The sequence below is a fragment of the Protopterus annectens genome, chromosome 3.part1 (genome assembly GCF_019279795.1).
Source record: "Protopterus annectens isolate FY-2018-M chromosome 3.part1, PAN1.0, whole genome shotgun sequence".
In the NCBI taxonomy this organism is placed as follows: domain Eukaryota; kingdom Metazoa; phylum Chordata; order Ceratodontiformes; family Protopteridae; genus Protopterus; species Protopterus annectens.
Window position 1 is genome coordinate 626,740,415 of NC_056732.1, and position 20,853 is coordinate 626,761,267.

Here is a 20,853-nt window from a genome sequence, read left to right on the forward strand (position 1 = left end):
CTGTTTGTCATACTACCGTATATTATTGTAGCTGTACATTATTATGTTCTTACCTGTTTGTCATGCTACTGTATATTATTGTAGCTGTACATTCTTATGTTCTTACCTGTTTGTCATACTTTGTTTGTGTCTTTCGGCTTTTCCCGGTTAAGGGTCGCCACAGTGGAACTCCAGTCCGCTAATGATTGGCAGTTGATTTTTACATACCGGCTTGCCAGGCCTGACGCACAACCTTCAACGAAGGTACGCCCATTCACGCATGACTCTACACAGAAGACGCTCTAGCTGAGAATCGAACCGGACAGCGTCTTACTACTGTATATTATTGTAGCTGTACATTGTTATGTTCTTACCTGTTTGTCATACTACTGTATATTATTGTAGCTGTACATTGTTATGTTCTTACCTGTTTGTCATACTACCGTATATTATTGTAGCTGTACATTATGTTCTTACCTGTTTGTCATACTACCATATATTATTGTAGCTGTACATTATGTTCTTACCTGTTTGTCATACTACCATATATTATTGTAGCTGTACATTGTTATGTTCTTACCTGTTTGTCATACTACTGTATATTATTGTAGCTGTACATTATGTTCTTACCTGTTTGTCATGCTACCGTATATTATTGTAGCTGTACATTATGTTCTTACCTGTTTGTCATACTACCGTATATTATTGTAGCTGTACATTGTTATGTTCTTACCTGTTTGTCATACTACCGTATATTATTGTAGCTGTACATTATGTTCTTACCTGTTTGTCATACTACTGTATATTATTGTAGCTGTACATTATGTTCTTACCTGTTTGTCATGCTACCGTATATTATTGTAGCTGTACATTATGTTCTTACCTGTTTGTCATACTACCGTATATTATTGTAGCTGTACATTGTTATGTTCTTACCTGTCTGTCATATGTCATACTACTGTATATTATTGTAGCTGTACATTATGTTCTTACCTGTTTGTCATACTACCGTATATTATTGTAGCTATACATTGTTATGTTCTTACCTGTTTGTCATACTACCGTATATTATTGTAGCTGTACATTATGTTCTTACCTGTTTGTCATACTACTGTATATTATTGTAGCTGTAAATTATGTTCTTACCTGTTTGTCATACTACTGTATATTATTGTAGCTGTACGTTGTTATGTTCTTACCTGTTTGTCATACTACTGTATATTATTGTAGCTGTACATTATGTTCTTACCTGTTTGTCATGCTACCGTATATTATTGTAGCTGTACATTATGTTCTTACCTGTTTGTCATACTACCGTATATTATTGTAGCTGTACATTGTTATGTTCTTACCTGTTTGTCATACTACCGTATATTATTGTAGCTGTACATTGTTATGTTGTATTGCCTAGGCTTTAATGATTTGCAAAGTTATTGCCTAATATATATCAATGAAACTATGAATAATTATGATAGATGTTGTTGTAATTATGATTAAAATTTTCATCAGTCCTCTGGTTAAAGTGGGATCAGCCAAGATGGAATTTTTTAGGTAGTTAATGAAAATAAAATTAAAAAAAGATGTTGAGATATATCATTCAGAAAAAATATAATAATGTTCCAAACTGTTTCAGAGCTATAACACTGTATTTCCAAAATCCTCTCACAGACCTATATGTTGATTAGAATGAGCAGGGATTATATTCCGCTTCTGTAAGATGTAACACTATATGATTTATCTTCAAATTGGGAAATGAAATGCATGTTCTGAACGTATTTTCAGTGAATTATAATTGAATAAAAAGTAATGAAAAATTATTAATATTTCTGTAGCAAATTGACTTGCACTGTCACTGGAAATATGTCATGTCATCTCCAAGAATCTTTATACTGACCATAGCAATATGGGTCAGACGATTTCGGCACTGAGTCATTGAGATACATGTAAAGTCTTGAAAAGGGAATGGCAGTGCTGGCTGCAGCATGGACACCACAATCCATGCAAGATTCTCTCGGATATTTTTACTATGACCTTCCAGAGAGTGACCTGTGAAATAGCCATTTATACACAGATACTTACATGCACTTCACAATGACAGTCTGATAAGTCATTCCATTAAATATGGGTATATGAATTTTTTCAGAGTGAAGAAATAAGTACATGTCTAGAACAAAAGTCAGATTTCTACTTTGAGTTAAAATATTTGCTGCATTTATTCAAAGTTAAATATATAGCTGTAAGCAAAGGCAAACATTTCATTTTGTAAAAAAATAACAAAACTATTTTGTTTGTTTTTTTATTACCATTTAATTGTGTCTGCTCTCTTTAAAAGAGATGGTGCAACCCTCAATTTGGTTATATTAAATAAGGAGGGTGGTTTGGGGGAATATCCCCAAACCTGGAAGATTTTTGGGATAGTCTCCTCTAAAAATGTCGCAGGGATGTAAGAACACTGTAAAGCGGTACAAATTAATCAGGACTTTTGACAAAATCATTTTCAAATCAATTAAATATTTTCAACCAAACATAACTGTGTTTTGTCTCTCACTGTTTAAAATGAAGCATAGGGTGCTGAGAGTAAGGATATGTTTCCTTTGTATGTGTTGTACCTTTTTTGAAGGCTTTACTAGAATTTATACTTTGGAAAGCTTAGGTGAATCTTGATGGCTGTATTTTAGTATATTTTATTAACTGGTTGTTGAGATTGCCAAGCTGACATTTTTTTCTTAAGTCTAGCATTTCGAAGTTTTTTTTTTAACAACTAAAGAGCATGTTCTGGAAACATGTATTGTTCTGTGTGGAAAGGGAGAGCAGCTACATCCTGAAAGGCAATGTATTTTGGCATAGAAGTTGATGTGTTTTAATAAAATAAACTTCAGTTAATCCTATTTCCATTTCTTTGTGTTACATCTGTGGCCTGCTGCTCTGGATTTTTAAAATTTTGATTTCATTTCTATTTCTTGCACAGACATCATCGGCAACAGCACCATTTTGGATTTCTATTCTGATTATTTCCCTGATTAATATGGTTGCTGCCTTTTCATGCCAAAGTAAAAGAACTGAATTTCAGGAAAGGTAAATGGCAATTCTGAGGTATTATTAGATGCTCAAGAGGTAGTTATGGGGAAACGTGAGAAAACAAAAATTGCCTTCATGAAGACAGACTTTTGTATTTTGTTTAAAGTACATAGCATTGTCAGTGGTACAACAAGTAGTCCACTTGCCTTTGGCTGAGCAGGCTATGGGCTCTACACCCACACCACAGAGATGGACTGTTGACACTGCAGTGCAACATAACACGGTTGCTACACTTCTGAGTGTTTCTTCCTTTGAATGAGAAACTAACCTGAGATCCCATCCGTTAAAAGTTGATGGTTGCAGAGATAGATGTAAAATATCCCATGACATCTATTGGAAAGAGAAAGGGAAGTTCCTTATGCTCTTGTCAGATTTTTCCTAGTAGTGTAAATATCACCTCAGGCCTCCCCAGGTGGCTTACCTTGTGGGACTAACCTGGTCAACAAAGTATAAATAAAATAATAAATAAACAAATGTTTGAAAAGATCGCTAAGTTCTCAAAAGACTCAACGGTGAAGGTTTAACAAAAAAGACAACAATTTAGAAACGTAAAAGCACATGCAGTGGGGATCAAGGAGAACAGCACGATCAAATGAAATAGCAGGAATCTTGGACAATATTAAGTGCAGCAAAAAGTAAAACTAAGAATTTGAATACCAATTTTGTTAGGAAAGGTAATAACATTTGTTATATAGACAGTACTGTGGAAATGAAAACAAAGGGAGGAGTCAGAAAAGTAAGAGAGAGAAGGTTGAGAGAACGAGGGTGGTGTAAACAATGCATAGAAATAATGTACAAATATTTAGGCATTTATGCTTACTAATCATGAAAGAGGAAAGCGACACAACACAGTGACATGTGAACATTAATCCAACTGCAGGGCTGTATGAGTCCATTCACAGTGAGGAGGCTTCTAGATACTCATTGACAAGAAAACTGATGTACTCATTTGAGCAAGATGACCAGAGTATCACAAAGCCCAATGTGTCATGGATTCTTAATGGACAATGACAATCACGTCAACCAAAACTAGTCTCTTTGCTTGAGAGGGTGTTTAAAGTAGAAGGTACTGGGGGGTTCTTTGGATATTGCCTACATAGATTTTCACAGAGATTTAACACAATTTCCTACAACACGTTATTGCACATGGTAAAAGGCTTTGTAGGATTCAAAGGATGGGATCTGGAATTAGAACCCATATGTCTGCTTTCATTATCAGCTGTTAAATATAGCCCTTTCCTTCAGAGGATCATCATGTTTCAGTAGGCTGGTGCAGGGATAAGAAGCACATTTCATATTGTTTCTGCATGATGTTTACTTCACAACTGATGTACGTGGACCACGCTTCTTAAGTGTACACTTTGTGTAACCTTTCTGAGTGAATAGACAGCACAAGCAATGTGGTAGGGATGTTTTTGAATACAGGAAGTGTACACTTAGTGGTAACCTTTATGAATCTCAGGAAACTTTTCATTATCATTTTTCACTCAGCAGATTCTGATAGCAGTGCTACACAAAGTGTCCCTTTGTCATTGGCTAACAGATCCTCTTTGTATTGCACAGACAGGAAATCGCAAACTACTGCAACATATGAGGGGTAACAGACAGGATTATATTAATGCACATTTTTAGCTCTGTCCATTATACAAATTGGATGTTGTACTTACATATAAGGATTTGGCCTACATGATTTTTTTTCTTCACTTTTGTAACATGATGCAGATGCTTCTTAGTCTGCTTAGAATTTAACAACTTCATCAGTATGACAGTTCCATATGTATCTGGTATCTATGCTTGTGTACGTATGTGTCTGTTATGCTTGCATGCATATGAGTGTGCGTATGTATAATACAAGGAGCATGCTGTTTTACTGAAAATTGAAATGTAACTTAAAACAATTTTAGTGAAAGTCTGATCAATACGGATTTACGTCACCCTTTACCTCACATTGGTAGAAATCTTGAGTCGGTTATGTTTAGATAAGGTGGTATGTGGGAAAGGCTTTCTACATGAATGGGTTTAAAGAATGCAGCTTCCCTCCAAAAACCTTTACCTCAGGGTTACACCAAACAGAAGTCCCAATCAAGCTGGAATTTTCTTTATATAATAACATGAATCCTATATATGGGGCATTTTTTTAATCCTAATCAGCTTTAGGAAACTTCCCACTCAGTATGAACTTTTCCCACTACCAGCATGAACCTGAAACTTTTCAGAGTTATTTATATTTATTATTTATTGGCATTTGTTTAATGGAAAAGACAATGGGTAATAAATACCCATTTTCAGCAGGGGTCCAGGGAAAAGCTCCAGAGTGTTAGATGACATCAAATAAAACAGTAATATAGATGTAATTAAAAAAAAGCATGTATACATACAGTTTGACAGTGGAATACATAGGATACAGTAAAGCATGAGGATACACCAGTGGTGTTATAATTTAAAATAAAAATGACAATTAAATATGACAGTCAGTATATATGGAAGTATTAGAAGTAAAGTCTGTTATGCTAGGAAATAAAAAAAATATATAAGTCTTCCCTAGGAATGGAGCATAATCTGGACAAAGTCATAAATAAAAGTGGGACAAAGGACCAAAAATAGGGACAATTTTTAAATATTGCTCTTACAAACTTAGAAAACTGATAGAATAACAGGTTTTGCATTAACATTTTCTGAAGAGTATGAAGTCTGAAACTCAGTGTCTGTCATTCTTTTCTAACTTTTCATTCTTTAATGATTTGTCACTACTTTACCAGAAAAATATGATTTTATGAAAAACAGACCAAAAATATGAGGCAAAAATCTGGACATTCAATGAAAATCTGTACAGTTGAGAAGTATGGAATGGAGAGACGGCAGATATTGAAAGGTACAGATATATAGTATGATGAGCGGTTAATATGAATAAGAAGTACTTGATGTAGATTATACTGATGAGGAGCATTGGCACAGCCATGAGTTAGTGAGAAATTATTTGAGAGAGGACTTAAATACACAGAGGCTACATATAATTCTGAGTGAATCTGGGATAAAGTTCTATAGTTTGGCTAAACAGGGTGAGTATAGACTTTGTCACATACTTTTTTTGGTTTATAAATTGCATGCAGGTTTTTGTCCAGAGAGCAGAGGGTGATTTGAGAGATAGTTAGGAAGTACTGAGAAGATAGAAGGGCAGACGGATGAGTTATATAGTATTTTATGGGTTAGAAGAAATTGTGTATGAGCTACTTGATGTGGGGTTGTAACCAGTTGAGAGCATATAATGCCAAGTAATGATGAGCTTAATATGGCAGGTTAGCTGCAAATCCTTGTGCTGTCTGAACTGTAGCAACTGTTTGCTACATTTGTAGCAAGCAGTGTGCCACAGTTTAAAAGCATTTTTTAATACATGGATGTGTGGAGAGGAAGAAGGAATGGGGGCAGGGCACAGAAACGTGACCTGAATAGCTGAGGCAGGAAGGGGGACATGCCATGCATTGGGCCACCTGGTTGGTGCACCAGTAGAAGGAATGGCATTTTTTTCTATTGAATGGAAGAGCTGATGGATGAGGGAGGGAGGGGCTAGGTAGTTACAGTAGTCATGGTAGCAACCCTGTTCCAGTCACATGGAACTATCTGGAAGATTTTTTTTCCCTCATATAATCTAAGATCATTCTTCACCTTCACAACCCAACTAAAAGCTTTGCACTTATCTGAAATGCACCAATCATGCTTTACCTCACACCACAAACCTAGGTAGATATACATGAATAAATAAAAACATGCTTTCTTTCCAAACCTTCTGAAACCAACTTAAAAACTATCTATTTAAGCAAGAAAAATGAAAATGCCTGCACATCAGCACTATCACTTAACGTATCATGTTGTACCTCACTGTCTACATAGCTGCGTGGCATGACATCAAGACCCTGTATGCACCCATCACCTTCACTCCTTACCACTAGCGACACAACATATCTACCTGCATGACTCCTTCTCTGTTCTCCCTCCAAGCATTCCTTTCAAATGCTTCTCATCCCCTGACTATGTCTCAATCTGTCATAATACACCAGGCCTTTTCTGTTGTGTTCAATCTCTACTCTGTAAATAGCTTCAAATATTCTTGCAAAGGAACTATTTTATGTAAACAGTATACTCATTGTCACAAACATGTTACGTATATATTTCTCTCAACGTTTTCACCAAGGATTGCACTGTTGGTATGATACCTCGGGCTGAGTCTGTAAACTGTCCACTGAGATCAGTCTTCTGCCTTATTTATTTCAGCAGCAACTGCTGGCACAGAGTAACTGATGGGGCTAAACAGTACTGTGTTTTTTTTCCTATATGATTTTAATCATTACAGTTGCAGCAGACCTTGCTTCTTTTTTTAATGAAAATTGGCTGTATAATTAAAAAAAAAAATGTCACATTGCTGATACACTGCTCTTGTTTTTCCCAGATGGAGTGATTTCTGTGGAGAGGATGCATGTCTTTGCAGTGTCTGCATGTATTTTTGTTGAGTTCTATGGCTTCTAATCACTTACTTTAAAGACATGAATGTAATTGAATTGTCTGGTTAAGACAACTCCTAGGTCTGTATTCAGAGTATATGTGAGCAAAAATCTTTCCTGTGATGGACTGCAGTTGAGTTCACTGTTGTTTCCTGACTTATTCTTAGATTCTAGCTACCAGTGATCCTTGTTAGGCAATGGTGCTGTGTTCCTCCAGTATGTGCTATTGCCCCACTTAATATGAAAAACAAGAAGTAAACTAAAAGTTACCCTTGTCCTTCCCCTACTGTAATTGTCCTTACAATGCTAGACTAGCAATAATTACTGAATAAATAATTGCACACACACACACACTCACACACACACACACACACACACACACACACACACACACACACACACACACACACACACACACACACACACACACACACACGCAAAAATAATTTATTGGAGAAATTATTCCTTCCAGTGATAAAAAATTCTGCTGTCTTGTGAAAGTTACTGTCCTGAGACAGAATTGTGTTTTCACATTCAAGTTTAGGCTATTAAAAACATAAACAAAATTATATTTAAACACTGATGGTAATTTTAGCTGAGTAGTCTTTCTCTTTCTCATAAGCAGATGCCTACATTCCTTCTAATTCAATGTATAGCAGTACCCTTATACAAATAAATAAATAATCGGCAAAAAGCTTTTACAAATGAAAACATATTTACTAAAACATACAGTAATATAGACTGAAAAATTCAATGTCCGGAAACTGTATAGTTTTGCCCAGGGGTAATATATAATAAAGTGCTTCAAACAGATAACTGGCAAATAAGAAAATACCAACAATCAAGCCATTTCACTACTAACATCTGGCTAAAGATGTGCTGTACTATATCTATTACTACTACCTAAATTTGCTTAATAAAACAGGATCAAAGCAATAGCAATAGTATCTAAAGAAATAGTCTGTTAGATCCAGAATCCCCAGGAGAAAATGATCCCAGTTGAGACTTCGAGGGTTGTCTAAGATGTGTCACTATTTGGTGATATATAGGACTCCACTACTTTTCTACATGACGCTACTTACCACTAAATAAAATACACTAGAGCAAGAAGCCATTGTCTGAACATGCCAATAGTGCGGGAGATCTTGTAACAGCTGTTTGACTGCTCTGCTGTTCTAAAAGCATATCACAGCTTTCCACATTCACCTAAATGATAGGAAGTTCTTTATATGTGCACAAACATCTTTGGCTTTGGAGAGTTGATACAGACAGTAACAATCACACAGTAGTTAATTACATGCTGAGTGACTCAAACTTTGGATTACAGGAAGTGGCTCATTCACAGCCTCAATCCTCTGCAACAGCTGGTGGACTACTTCTACCTTGATCAAAATGTAAGAAAGTGTACATAGATCATACATAGAGAAGCATGACTATAACCAGTAGGAGGTTCCAGGTATTATAGATCCAGATTGGAACATTGTGTAGCAGGGGCTGGTGGTGATACTGACAAACTAATAACAAAGTATAGCTACTGTAGAACACTGCTACTGTCTGGTATGAGCAATGATTGTTGATGCGTTCAAGCCTTGACTTTGTCCCTGCAGATCCCATTCAGAAGCTTGAGTCTTCAGAAAGTTGAACTTCATATGGTTGAGACCATATGATCGACTTTCCAAAAACTCAAACCTCAGAAAACAACAGAAATCTACATTCTTTTTGCATCTTTGCAGGGGGGCCCCCCACACCCCCCACATATTATATATACCAAATCTGAGACTGCACTAGAGTGGGAAAAAGAGTACATTCCCCAGTCCTCACTGTACTGTAATCTCCATTCAAAAGCTTTGAGTTTTTAGAAAGTCGATCATGTAGTCTTGACCATATGCAGTTTGACTTACTAAAGACTCGAGCTTCTGAAGGGGCTCCACCTCTCTACCTGTGTATGCATCTACTTTGACCAGGTAATAACTGAAGTTAATAAAATACTACATAGTTCTGGTATCTGCATACTGTCACAGTCATGCACCAGTTTACAACCGTCAGCCCTCATTAAGTAGGGGCGATCAGCTAAAATATAAACTTACATTCAAATGATGTGTTCTGCTCTATTGCATTCTAGTTGCTGGGAAGGATGGCAGACATAGTTGCAATTAAACTATGTCTTTCACTGTGGTTCAGGCTGCACTACCTCAGTAAACAAAATATGACTACATCAATATATATTGACCATGTGCTGATAAAACTGACAATGCAGCTACCGATGTTGTGGTCTGGCTGTACTTTTTTATTTGATGCATATGCAGACTTCTATTGATCATGTGCTTTCATCAGCCAATATCTTCTCCCCAAAATATAGCAAATTTTTTTTTTCCTGCTGCTCTTTCCTGCTTTGCTTAGCTACACTCAAGTAATAGAGTTTTGTGAATTTAATCGATTGAGAACTTTCAGATGTTCATCGTGCCATACTGCTGCAGTCATTACACTTGGGTTATCCTGCCGTCAGGCGGGCCCTCGGTCGGCCGAATTCCAAAGTCTTGGTCCGGCGTCGGTTGTCGTCGCTTCTTCCCTGACGTCAGAGTGGCAGGGGTATAAAAGAGGCAGCCGACACCATTTTCTTCAGTCTTTCTTGCCGTGCGGTGCCAGAAGCAGAAGCAGTTCACAAGTGCCGGTCGGCCGTCTCGTGAGATTTCCGAAAAGGATTTCAGCCAAAGTCTTCTCTAAAGCTAAGTACCCCATTGGGGAAACTTTTCTTGCCTCAGACTGATGTCAGACAAAGTTAATAATTGCATTTCTTGTGGGAAGCAAATACCGCATAAGGATTTTCACTCATACTGTATTCCTTGCCTAGGCCCAGACCACGACATCTCGGGCTGCCGCTTTTGTGCTAGGTTCAATAAACGCACTATAAAACGTTGGGTGGAGTTCACCCTTCATTACTTTGGCAAAAAATTTAACTACAGTATGTCGTCGGATTTTCCGACACCAGGCTTAATGAAAAAACGCAAAGATAAAGATAGGCATCCGAGGCCCAAAACGGATACCGAGACCACGCTTAGGCCTGCCGCCGGATCTCCGGTTCTCAGTGAGGCGCCTTCGCAGCCCCTGACTACCGCTGAATCTATTTTACCGGGGACATCTCAATCTGAAGTTGCAGGCCCTCCGGAGCCGATTACCTCTCTAGACACCGACGCCACTCTTGGCGGGGAACCAGAAAATTTAGCTAGGCCTTCAGTTTCTGAAGGCGTTTTCAAGCCTACTTCTATTACCATTAAATCTTACTCAAAATCTAAAGCCCCTATGAAAATTAGGAAACAGGGTCCTCAGACCCCCTCTCAGCAACCCATGCCTAAAAAGCAAATGCTCAAGATGGCTGAGGATTTAATTACTCTTATCAGGGGTTCTCAGCCCCCCCTTAGAAAAAAGACCCAGGTTGGAGGAAGACTACCCTTCCTCAGATCAAGCTTCCATTACCTCAGGTTTTTCTGAGGACCAGGATTACTCCTATTCTCCCTATGAAGACTCTGATGCAGAGGAATCAATTCCCTCAGTTTCCCCCCCAGAGGACTATTCTTTCGGGGAAACCTTGCATACCTTGAGGGAACACTTCCACTGGGAAGGACAGGATTACTCAAATTCTAAGAAAAGGCTCCGGGAGTTTCTCCTTCTTCCTCAGCATAGGCCCCTTGCTATTCCTCCAGTTTTAGATATTTTGGATGATGTTTTTGCAGAAGCCAGTCTGAATCCAGACTCCTTGCCTCCTGCCCCAGTTAAACCAGACAGATACTACCGGGTCCGTGATTCCCATCAGTTTTTGTATAAAAGCCCTGCTGCTGACCCAGAAACCATTTCACAGGGTCCTAAGGGGATTAAGGCCTCTACTGCAAAAAATCCTTTGCCTTCTGAAAGAGATTCCAGAGCATTAGAAAGATGGGGGAAGAAGGTGTATACTTCTGCCAATTTAGCCATGAGGGCATTAAACTGCCAATTTCACATGCTAAAATACCAGCAGTTTTTGATCTCCCAATTGAAACTTAAGATGACACAAACAGATCAACCAGATTTAAAAGAGATGCAGAATTTATTGCATGGAGCAGAACAAGTGGGAAAACATACTTTACAGTGTGGTTTCGATTCATTGGAGGCCTCATGTAGAGCAGCTGTCACCGGCTCTGTGATACGTAGACATGCTTGGCTAAAAGAGCAAACCTTACCAGACCATATAAAAGCAAAGTTATTGGATGCACCATTGCAAAAGGATGTATTATTTGGTGTTAAAGCAGAGGAGGTTTTAAAGAAAATGGAAGAAAAGGCAAAATCTATGCAAACAGTTAAAGATTTCTTGCAGGTACAATCTCCTCGCTTCAGCAGAAACTGGCCATCAAAAAACTGGCCCTTTCCAACCACTGACAGACCCCAAAGGGGTAGGTACAGATGCCCCAGGGGCAGAAGACAACCACAAGGTTCTTACAGACCTAGACAATGGCAAACAACAACTCCAAGATGTGGAGAAGAAAGGCCTCAACCATTCAGGAAGCAAGCTCAATGACTTCCCCCCACGCTTGCCAAACAAACATTCAATGGCAGCACCTTTGGGCGGAAAACTGGCCTTATTTTCAGACAATTGGCACATTATTACACAGGATAAATGGATTCTGGACATCATAAACAGAGGCTACAGATTCCACTTTCATACCCTTCCAAAAATGAAAGGCATGCCAACCCTGCCACAAAATCAATGGGCAGAGGGACAAAAACAAATTTCCGCTCTCATGGATATGAAAGCAATTCAAAAGGTACCTACAAAAGAACAAGGTCAAGGTTTTTATTCAAAACTATTTCTGGTACCAAGGAAGGACAAAGACTGGAGACCCATCTTAGACCTATCTATCCTGAACACGTACTTAGAGGTACCAAAATTCAAGATGCTCACATTACAGCAGCTTCTTCCCATGTTGGGCAAGGAGTCTTGGCTGGTAACATTGGACCTCAAGGAGGCATACCTGCATGTCCCTATCAGACAAGATTGCAGAAGATACCTCAGATTTCTTGCAGGTACAACGCATTATCAATTCTCTGCATTGCCCTTTGGCTTATCTACTGCACCCAGAGTATTTACGAAATGCCTGGCATCAGTAATTGCATTTTGCAGACAATGAGGAATACAAATCTACCCATATCTGGACGACTGCCTGATCCAAGTGGACAGCAAGGACATTCTACTACAGCATTTGGCGTTTGTAATAAAAATGTTAAATTGCCTAGGGTACACAGTAAACAAAAAGAAATCAAAACTGATACCCTCACAACAGATAATATTCCTGGGTGCCAGCTTAAATACAATGGCCCAGATGGTTTATCTCACGCCAGACAAGCAAAAGCAACTGTCTCAATACTTCAGAAAAATGACAACTTTAACCCAGCTTACTGCAAGGAAAATCCTGCAGGCTTTGGGGTTCATGGCATCCTGCATTCTACTAATACCATTTGCAAAGCTGCATATGAGGAAACTACAATGGTACCTAAAAAACTTATGGTCTCAACACAAACACAGCCTGGAAACAATTATACCAGTCATTCCATGCCTTCAAAAGGAATTTTTGTGGTGGGCTCAAGCATGCCAAAGAAACACGGGTCTCCCTTTCTGCATACCTCAAGCAAATCAAACCATCACAACAGATGCTTCAGACTACGCCTGGGGAGCACACATGGCAGGTCAGTGCATTCAAGGAAGATGGTTTCAAAAACACATGCACCTTCACATCAACTAAAAGGAGATGCGAGCAGTACAAAATACTCTTACAGCCTTCAAGGACCTATTGCATCCAGGTCAACTATTAATAAGAACAGACAACACCACAGTTATGTGGTACATAAATAAACAGGGAGGCACACATTCCTACCCCCTGTGCAGACAGGCAATGACCCTGTGGAACACAGCATTGGCCTTACAAGTACAACTACAAGCGCAATTCCTGCCAGGAAAGGAAAACATTCTGGCAGACAAATTAAGCAGAAATATGACAGATCCTCACGAGTGGGAGTTACACCCTCAAGTATTCTCAATGATAGCATGAAAATGGGGACAGCCAGACATAGATCTATTTGCCTCCCACAGCAATTACCAGCTGAAAAAATTCTGCACAAGGAACTATCATCCACAGGCCTGGAAAGTGGACGCTCTATCTTTCAGTTGGACAACATTGACAACCTATGCCTTCCCACCTCTAACTCTACTGACAAAACGTTTACTAAAAGTCAGAGCAGAGAGGCCACAAATGATTCTCATTGCTCTGGACTGGCCTCGTCAGCACTGGTACCCACTCCTAAAGAGCCTATCTCATTCACCACCTTGGATCCTACCTCAGTTCCCACTTCTGTTGTCTCAGCAAAATTACAAGATCCTCCACAGTCAGCTCAGGACACTAAATCTAGCTGCATGGAAAATACCTTAACTTATCAATCTACACTCCTCTCAAAGGAGGTCCAGAATGTCATCTTGGAGGCCAGGAGACCCAGCACCAGGAAAAACTTACTCAGGCAAATGGAAGCGATTTTGTGCATGAAACCAAGCAAAAGGCCTAAATCCTTGGATATTAAATATACCTCAGATTCTACAGTACCTAGCTGACATGTTAAACAGTGGCCTTTCCTTCTCATCCATCAAAATCCATGCCTCAGCTATTTCAGCACAATACAATACGGATCCTCCCTTATTCTCACATCCTTCACTAAGACAGTTCCTCAGAGGGGCAAAAAATATAAGGCCCCCACGACATCCACCAGCTCCAGCTTGGGACCTTAACTTCATACTGGAAAAATTGACATTACCTCCTTTCGAACCTGCCTCCTCAGCAGAACTGCAATACTTGTCATGGAAAACAGCTCTGCTTTTGGCTATTACCTCAGCACACAGGGTTTCGGAGCTACAGGCCCTTATGGCAGTGCAACCTTTCCTCATTTTCCATCAGGACAGAGTCTCTTTACGTACCAACCCTATCTTCATGCCAAAGATAGTATCCAGTGTGGCTTTGAATCAGGCTATCCATTTACCTACCTTTTATCCAAACCCCCAGAATAAAGGGGAGAGACTACTTCACTCCTTGGACATTCACAGACAACTTCGATACTATATGGACAGGACAAAGTCATTCAGAAAATCTGAACAACTTTTTGTGTCTTATGCTGCTGGTGTTCAAGGAAAGGCTATTTCCAAACAGACTATTTCAAAATGGATAGCCCACTGCATCCGCTTTTGCTATTCATTTCATGGGAAAACAGTGCCAGGATACATCAGATCACACTCCACCAGGGCAACAGCTACCTCAGCAGCATATCTCAGGGGGGTCCCAACCAAGGACATTTTGGAAGCAGCTACTTGGAGTTCAGTGCACACTTTTACCAAGCACTACCACCTGCCACTATACTCTAAATCTAGAGCGGGCTTTGCCACCGCAGTCCTGTAGGGCATTCTAGCCCCTCCTCATTCAGCCTAATACCAGCCACCCTTCCATAGCTTTGGGATTCACCCAAGTATAATGACTGCAGCAGTATGGCACGATGAACATAGTACAGTTTTGTACCTACCATAAATGTAGATGTTCGAGTGCACATACTGCTGCAGTCCAGGTTTCCCTCCCTCCATCCCCTCTCAGGACAGGGCTTATGACAAACACCTCTAGCATACATCCAACTTGGGGTACTCTTATATGGTGTATTTGCTTACAACTACTGATTGGGTTTATCTACTTATGTAAGTTTGCATAACATCATGTATTGCCTGCCTATTTGGGGGCACCTGACATCTGGGGCAAGAAAAACTGAAGAAAATGGCATCAGCTGCCTCTTTTATACCCCTGCCGCTCTGACATCAGGGAAGAAGCGACGAAAACTGACGCCGGACCAAGACTTTGGAATTCGGCCGACCGAGGGCCCACCTGACGGCAGGATAACCCAAGTGTAATGACTGCAGCAGTATGTGCACTCGAACATCTACATTTATGGTAGGTACAAAATTGTACATTAATAACTCTTAGCATCATCCATCTAACATCTTCAGACCAGTAGATTACTGAGATAAACAGAATAGTTCTTTCAAATCAGTTTAATTTCAATAAGTTGTCAGAGCTCACCGTACATTTCCTTGTTCATTTACCTCCAGACAATACATTTTTTAAAAAGCTTTGTTAACAAGTTAAATGAATATGTGCATGATTCTCCTTATCCCTGTCAAACATGTCTCTTCAGCAATGTAATTGCATGCCCTGCGCAGCCTGTTCACAAACTTTTCTCCATTTTGTTTTACATATCTAATACATTTCAAAGAAAAAATGCAAGTTTTAAAATTTGCATATATTTCCCATATTGTGTCATGTTTACACAGAAGCAGTTGCAGGGTCATATACAGTCCATTGCAAAGCTGATTAGAATAAAGTGGTATTGAAAATGATTAAATAATTGAGGATCATGATTGCTTATGTATATTTAAATGTTTAAACCATGTACTTATGTCTGGGAAGAAGTAAATTTGTTTTTCAAACAATACAGCACAGTGGTGCTTTTCCTGATGAAACACCTACATAAAAAATTGAATGCACTGCTGTGTTTAACAGTATGTAAGATGTTTCCTGGTATCCATAAGCCTCATTTCTGTGTAAATAAATTCGAAGTCCTACAAACACCATATCAGTATGAATGCTGTGTGTGTGTATATGTGAGTGTGTGCATGTGTGTGATTGTGTGTGTATGTTTTTATAGTCTCTAGCTACCTTGCACTACTGAATTTGACTAAACAGATAAGTGAATAAATTAATAATACCTCGAGGCATGGGCTTGTACTAGGAGTCACACTTTTATTTTCCTTCTTTCTTTTATCAAAGTAGTCATCTAAACAGTTCATTACTTATTCATATCTACTATTGATTAATTTCTGTTTTCTTTACTTTACATAAGGTTCTAAGTTGGGAAGATTGAAAATTGTATTATCTTTGCCTATGGGTTCATTATAATTCCCTTTCTCATTTAGTAAACTATGATTTTGTATAGAGTGCTTGCCATTCTATAAAATACAGGAACAGGTGATAGAAATGTGACTTGTTGGTGTGATAATTACTTGTCACTCTAGGAAGTTGTGTGTTTACCGAAATACTATTTTTTATGGATTTGTATTGATTTGTACATGTTCTGCCTTTAATAGCCAGTCAAGATGAGTCTACATTAGGAATGACTGTCTTTCACAGCCACAGTTACCATGTGTGTGCGTGTGTGTGCATGTGTGCTTGTGTGTGTGTGTGTGTGTGTGTGTGTGTGTGTGTGTGTGTGTGTGTGTGTGTGTGTGTGTAAAGTAGGAAAGCTAATGAATGCCATAAGCTATTTTTTTACAACTGTTTTTATGCAATCATCAGAAGATGTGATGCTTTACTGGTATACCAGAGAACAGATATTTAATGTTGCATCCCAGCAATGTTCAACTCACTCTATCCATAAAGCAAAATATGACGTTCCCCCAGCACAAGAAGCACTCTCCATCCTGTTATTTCCAGGTTCAGGATTCCCATGCCAAATGATGTTATGCTGCAGTTCTGACCTTGGGATGATATATTAACTGACTTTCTGTTATTATTCTGTAGAGTTGAGAAAGATGAGAAGGAAGTCGGAGCAACTTACTGTGGGAAGCTTGAAGATTTGCTTCAGCAGTCTGATTTTGTAATGTTAGTTGTGAATCTTACTCCTGATACTACAAATCTGATTGGAAAAAGGGAGCTGGAAAAAATGAAGTCCACAGCAACCCTTATCAACATCAGCAGAGGTATGAAGTTTCTTTTTTGTAAGCAGCTTCTCAGAGCTAATAAAATGATAATTTCTCATTGCTACTATGATTTAATTGAAGTAATGTATGGCAATAAAGTGCAGTGTAGCATATTTATTGAGTATATTCAAATTCATAGAGATTACAAGGGAAATGGTATGTAAGTAAAATAGCTTTCCATTCACCATTCAGTGGTGATCTTTGTTCACATGTCACCATCTGCTAACATACATTTGTGTGGATGAATGTTTTTCATTTAGTTGTAGTAAAAATGTACATCTCTACCATTTATTTCAGGCTTGTACTTTAAAACAGACTAAAACTCAGTGGACACTATGGATGTTTATATTATTAAGCTAAATAATCAGTCCAAAGATTGTGAGTTTGGTGAATTGCTTGATTTGTTGATTAAACTCAGAGCAGTTTGTGGTGTACAAAATGATCAGGCAAAAGTTGGCTTTTCAAAAAACAGACTCTACCTTATCAAAAGATGATAATGAGTAAAACTACAAGAATATGGTTAAAAGAAGTGTGCAGGATAGACTGTGAGTCAAATAAAAAAGCAACCTAAAGTAAAATTGCACAATGTTAATAATAATAGTGAGTAAGACAGTAAAAGGCACATCAGATGTGGTGAAGGTGAATATCATGCTTCATATACTTGGCATGGTTGTAACCATGAGGAAAACAAGCATTCAACATTTAATGAGTTTTGTAAAAGCTGCAATAAAAATAATCATTTTACAAAGATAAGTAAAAGAAAAAAAATAAAACTGTTCTAAAGAAATTGTATATTACTGATTCAACTCCTGAAAACAATTTGTTGATTGGTACACATAATATAGAAATAGATGACTCAATAAAAACAGGAAGTAAGAAGGACGTACAACTGGATACTCAGTTGTAATATCAAGAGATGCTCAGGATTAATAAACAAAGTTTAGCATTTAAATTAGGCTGAGGAGTATTATGTAATGTTTGCAGAAAATTATTTTAAATTACTGGGGCTAAAATGCACTGAAAATAAAGCTGTGTATACATTAGTCATCTATTCTGAACACCATGTAAACAGCTATAATGTACTGATATGTAAATACAAAAATAAAAGTTATAAGATAGTCTTTCAAATAGAAGCACTACAGCTGGAATGTCAATTATACAATATTTTGGATCATTTGTCTTGTGAGAAGTTAGGCATGGTGAAATGCATAACCATTGAGTAGATGTGCACAGAAACAGTCACACAATCATGATACCATTATGACTACTATACACAACCATAGTAAAGATACTTTGCATGACAATGCTGATTTATTTGCAATCTTGACAAGCTTGCCAGAAGAATATTATTGTCAAATAAGTCCAAATGGTATTCCAGTAGTATATTCTCCATAAAATATACCAATAGTTCTCAAGAGTAAAACTAAGTAGGATATAAAGTAAGTGGAAAGCGTATGTGTCATAAAAAGCAGATGTAGCTAATGAAACAGATGAATAGCATGCTTTGTTTTATGAAGGAGGGCAATATTTGCCTTTGTATCACTCTACACGATCTGAATAAAGTCACTAAAACAGAGCATCACTCATTGCTTGCAATTAAGAAAATCACTTCAGTTTTGCTAAATCTAAGACCTAAGAATTCTCAGAAATAAACCTAAAGAATAAAGTTCTTGCTTGTCTATAGTCCCTATGCATTAAGAAGATCATACTATTCAGCTGTCACAGTTTTTCATAGATGTCCACAATTTTGACACACATTTTTGATTTGTCCCTAATAAAGCTTGTAATTTTGACAGAAGATGGAAGATTATACTCACTGCAGGCTATAGGGCTTACCATACACAAATACTTAACTTTTAATGTACACAGAGACAATATCACACATAAAGACCTGACTCAACTTCAGTTGTGTTATAAACTGTCACACCTTCTGTCACCATCATACAAAGATGTTTTAGCTAAGAATGTCCTTCAACCCAAAATAGAGTATTGCCTACCATTGCTGTCTTTCCACTCTTCAAATAAAAGTCAAACTCTCCATATCACTGAAAACAACATTTTCAGATTTGCACTGCTGGCAGATTTAAATGCACACCATTGTAATTTCATAAATGCTCTAAATTGGAATACTGTGGCAGATAAGGTCTCCTTGTGCTACCAAAACTCAACACATTTAATTTTTCCCCTCAATAAGAAGCTTCCAGTAAAAGAACATGCCTACCTCTTAAATAAAAATCAGGAAGATAACATCACCCTCATATGTCCTCTTTCCAAAACTGATATGGGTGAAAGAGCCTTCTCAAGATCAGGACCCGCCACCTGGAATCAGCTCCTAACAGAAATTAGATCTTTAGAAACAATGAATGAAAAAGGCACAAAAGTAATGACACCTCATGCAAGTGTTGCTAATAGCAATCCAAACCGAAGTGTTATTTATATCCAACTCCATACCTATAAAATCAAGTGAAAGCACTCCAATAATGACTCCAAATCAATTACAATCAACCTGTATATACCATGCATCAATGCATTGTATTTACTCTGCATGTAGCTATCTCTGTACATATGTAAACTTTAGCTGTACACAACGTTGCATCTAACCAGCAGTATATAGTTAGATTTTTACTCCACTTCAGAATGATTGTATAAAGTGAATAATGTTGTATGTATAATGAGTATGTATTATCACATATGAAAAATGCTTTGTTGAAGATTAAATACATTATGTGTTATGTAAAACTGCTATCTGGATCATAGGCTGAAAAAGTTCAACAGACCAGCCCAATTACCTAGTCAACAAATAGCAAATAAATAAATAGTAACTGTCATCATAGTTGTAAACTTCTATTATTTAAAGTACGTGATAATTCACATTCCCTCATTCTGTCAGCTTTCCAAATTACTAGTAACACATTTAGGGTCTTTGTCCATGATTAAGTTTGTTTCCCTGGTTCGATCCTTGGCTGGGGTGCCTTCTGTGTGGAGTCTGCATGTCCTCCCTGTGGTCGCGTGGGCTTCCTCCAGGTGCTCCAGTTTCCTCCCACATCCCAAAGGCATTCTGTAGGTGGATTGGACACTCTAAATTGGCCCTAGGTGTGAGTGCATGTGTGTGCCTTCTGTGGAAGGTTGGGTGCCGGGCTGGCAACTCGACACCGTAAAACACCACTGCCAATCATGGAGTGGACAGGTGATCCACTGTGGAGACCCCTAACCAGGAAAAGCCAAAAGAAGAAGAAGAAATCCATGATTAAGTCTGTCTTTGTCCTTGATTCTGGAGGTCAGATGTTGAGAGGTATGAGGAAAATACAAATAACTGATGGTATCACAGTAGCACAAGAAGTATTTCAAAGAGCAGCTGCACATGGAATTGCAATCTTAATGAGCATTGTGAACATTATTGATCATTTCTTTGTGTGGAGATTAGACACAAGGGGGTCAATGCCAAAAGTTTAGTCTCAGTTTAAGTGGTCTGCTTTATACTTAAGCATTATA

General features: G+C 38.2%; 1 protein-coding gene across 2 annotated transcripts in view; it reads left to right on the top strand.

Annotated features, from left to right (window-relative positions):
• The window catches only part of LOC122798226 (glyoxylate/hydroxypyruvate reductase B-like), a 250,870-nt gene that overhangs the window by 168,921 nt on the left and 61,096 nt on the right, over nucleotides 1-20,853 (top strand). For both annotated transcript variants that reach the window (XM_044066998.1, XM_044066999.1), the window contains exon 4: nucleotides 17,183-17,361. In XM_044066998.1, the coding sequence (XP_043922933.1) occupies nucleotides 17,183-17,361 (179 nt within the window). The remainder of the gene's footprint in view (nucleotides 1-17,182; nucleotides 17,362-20,853) is intronic.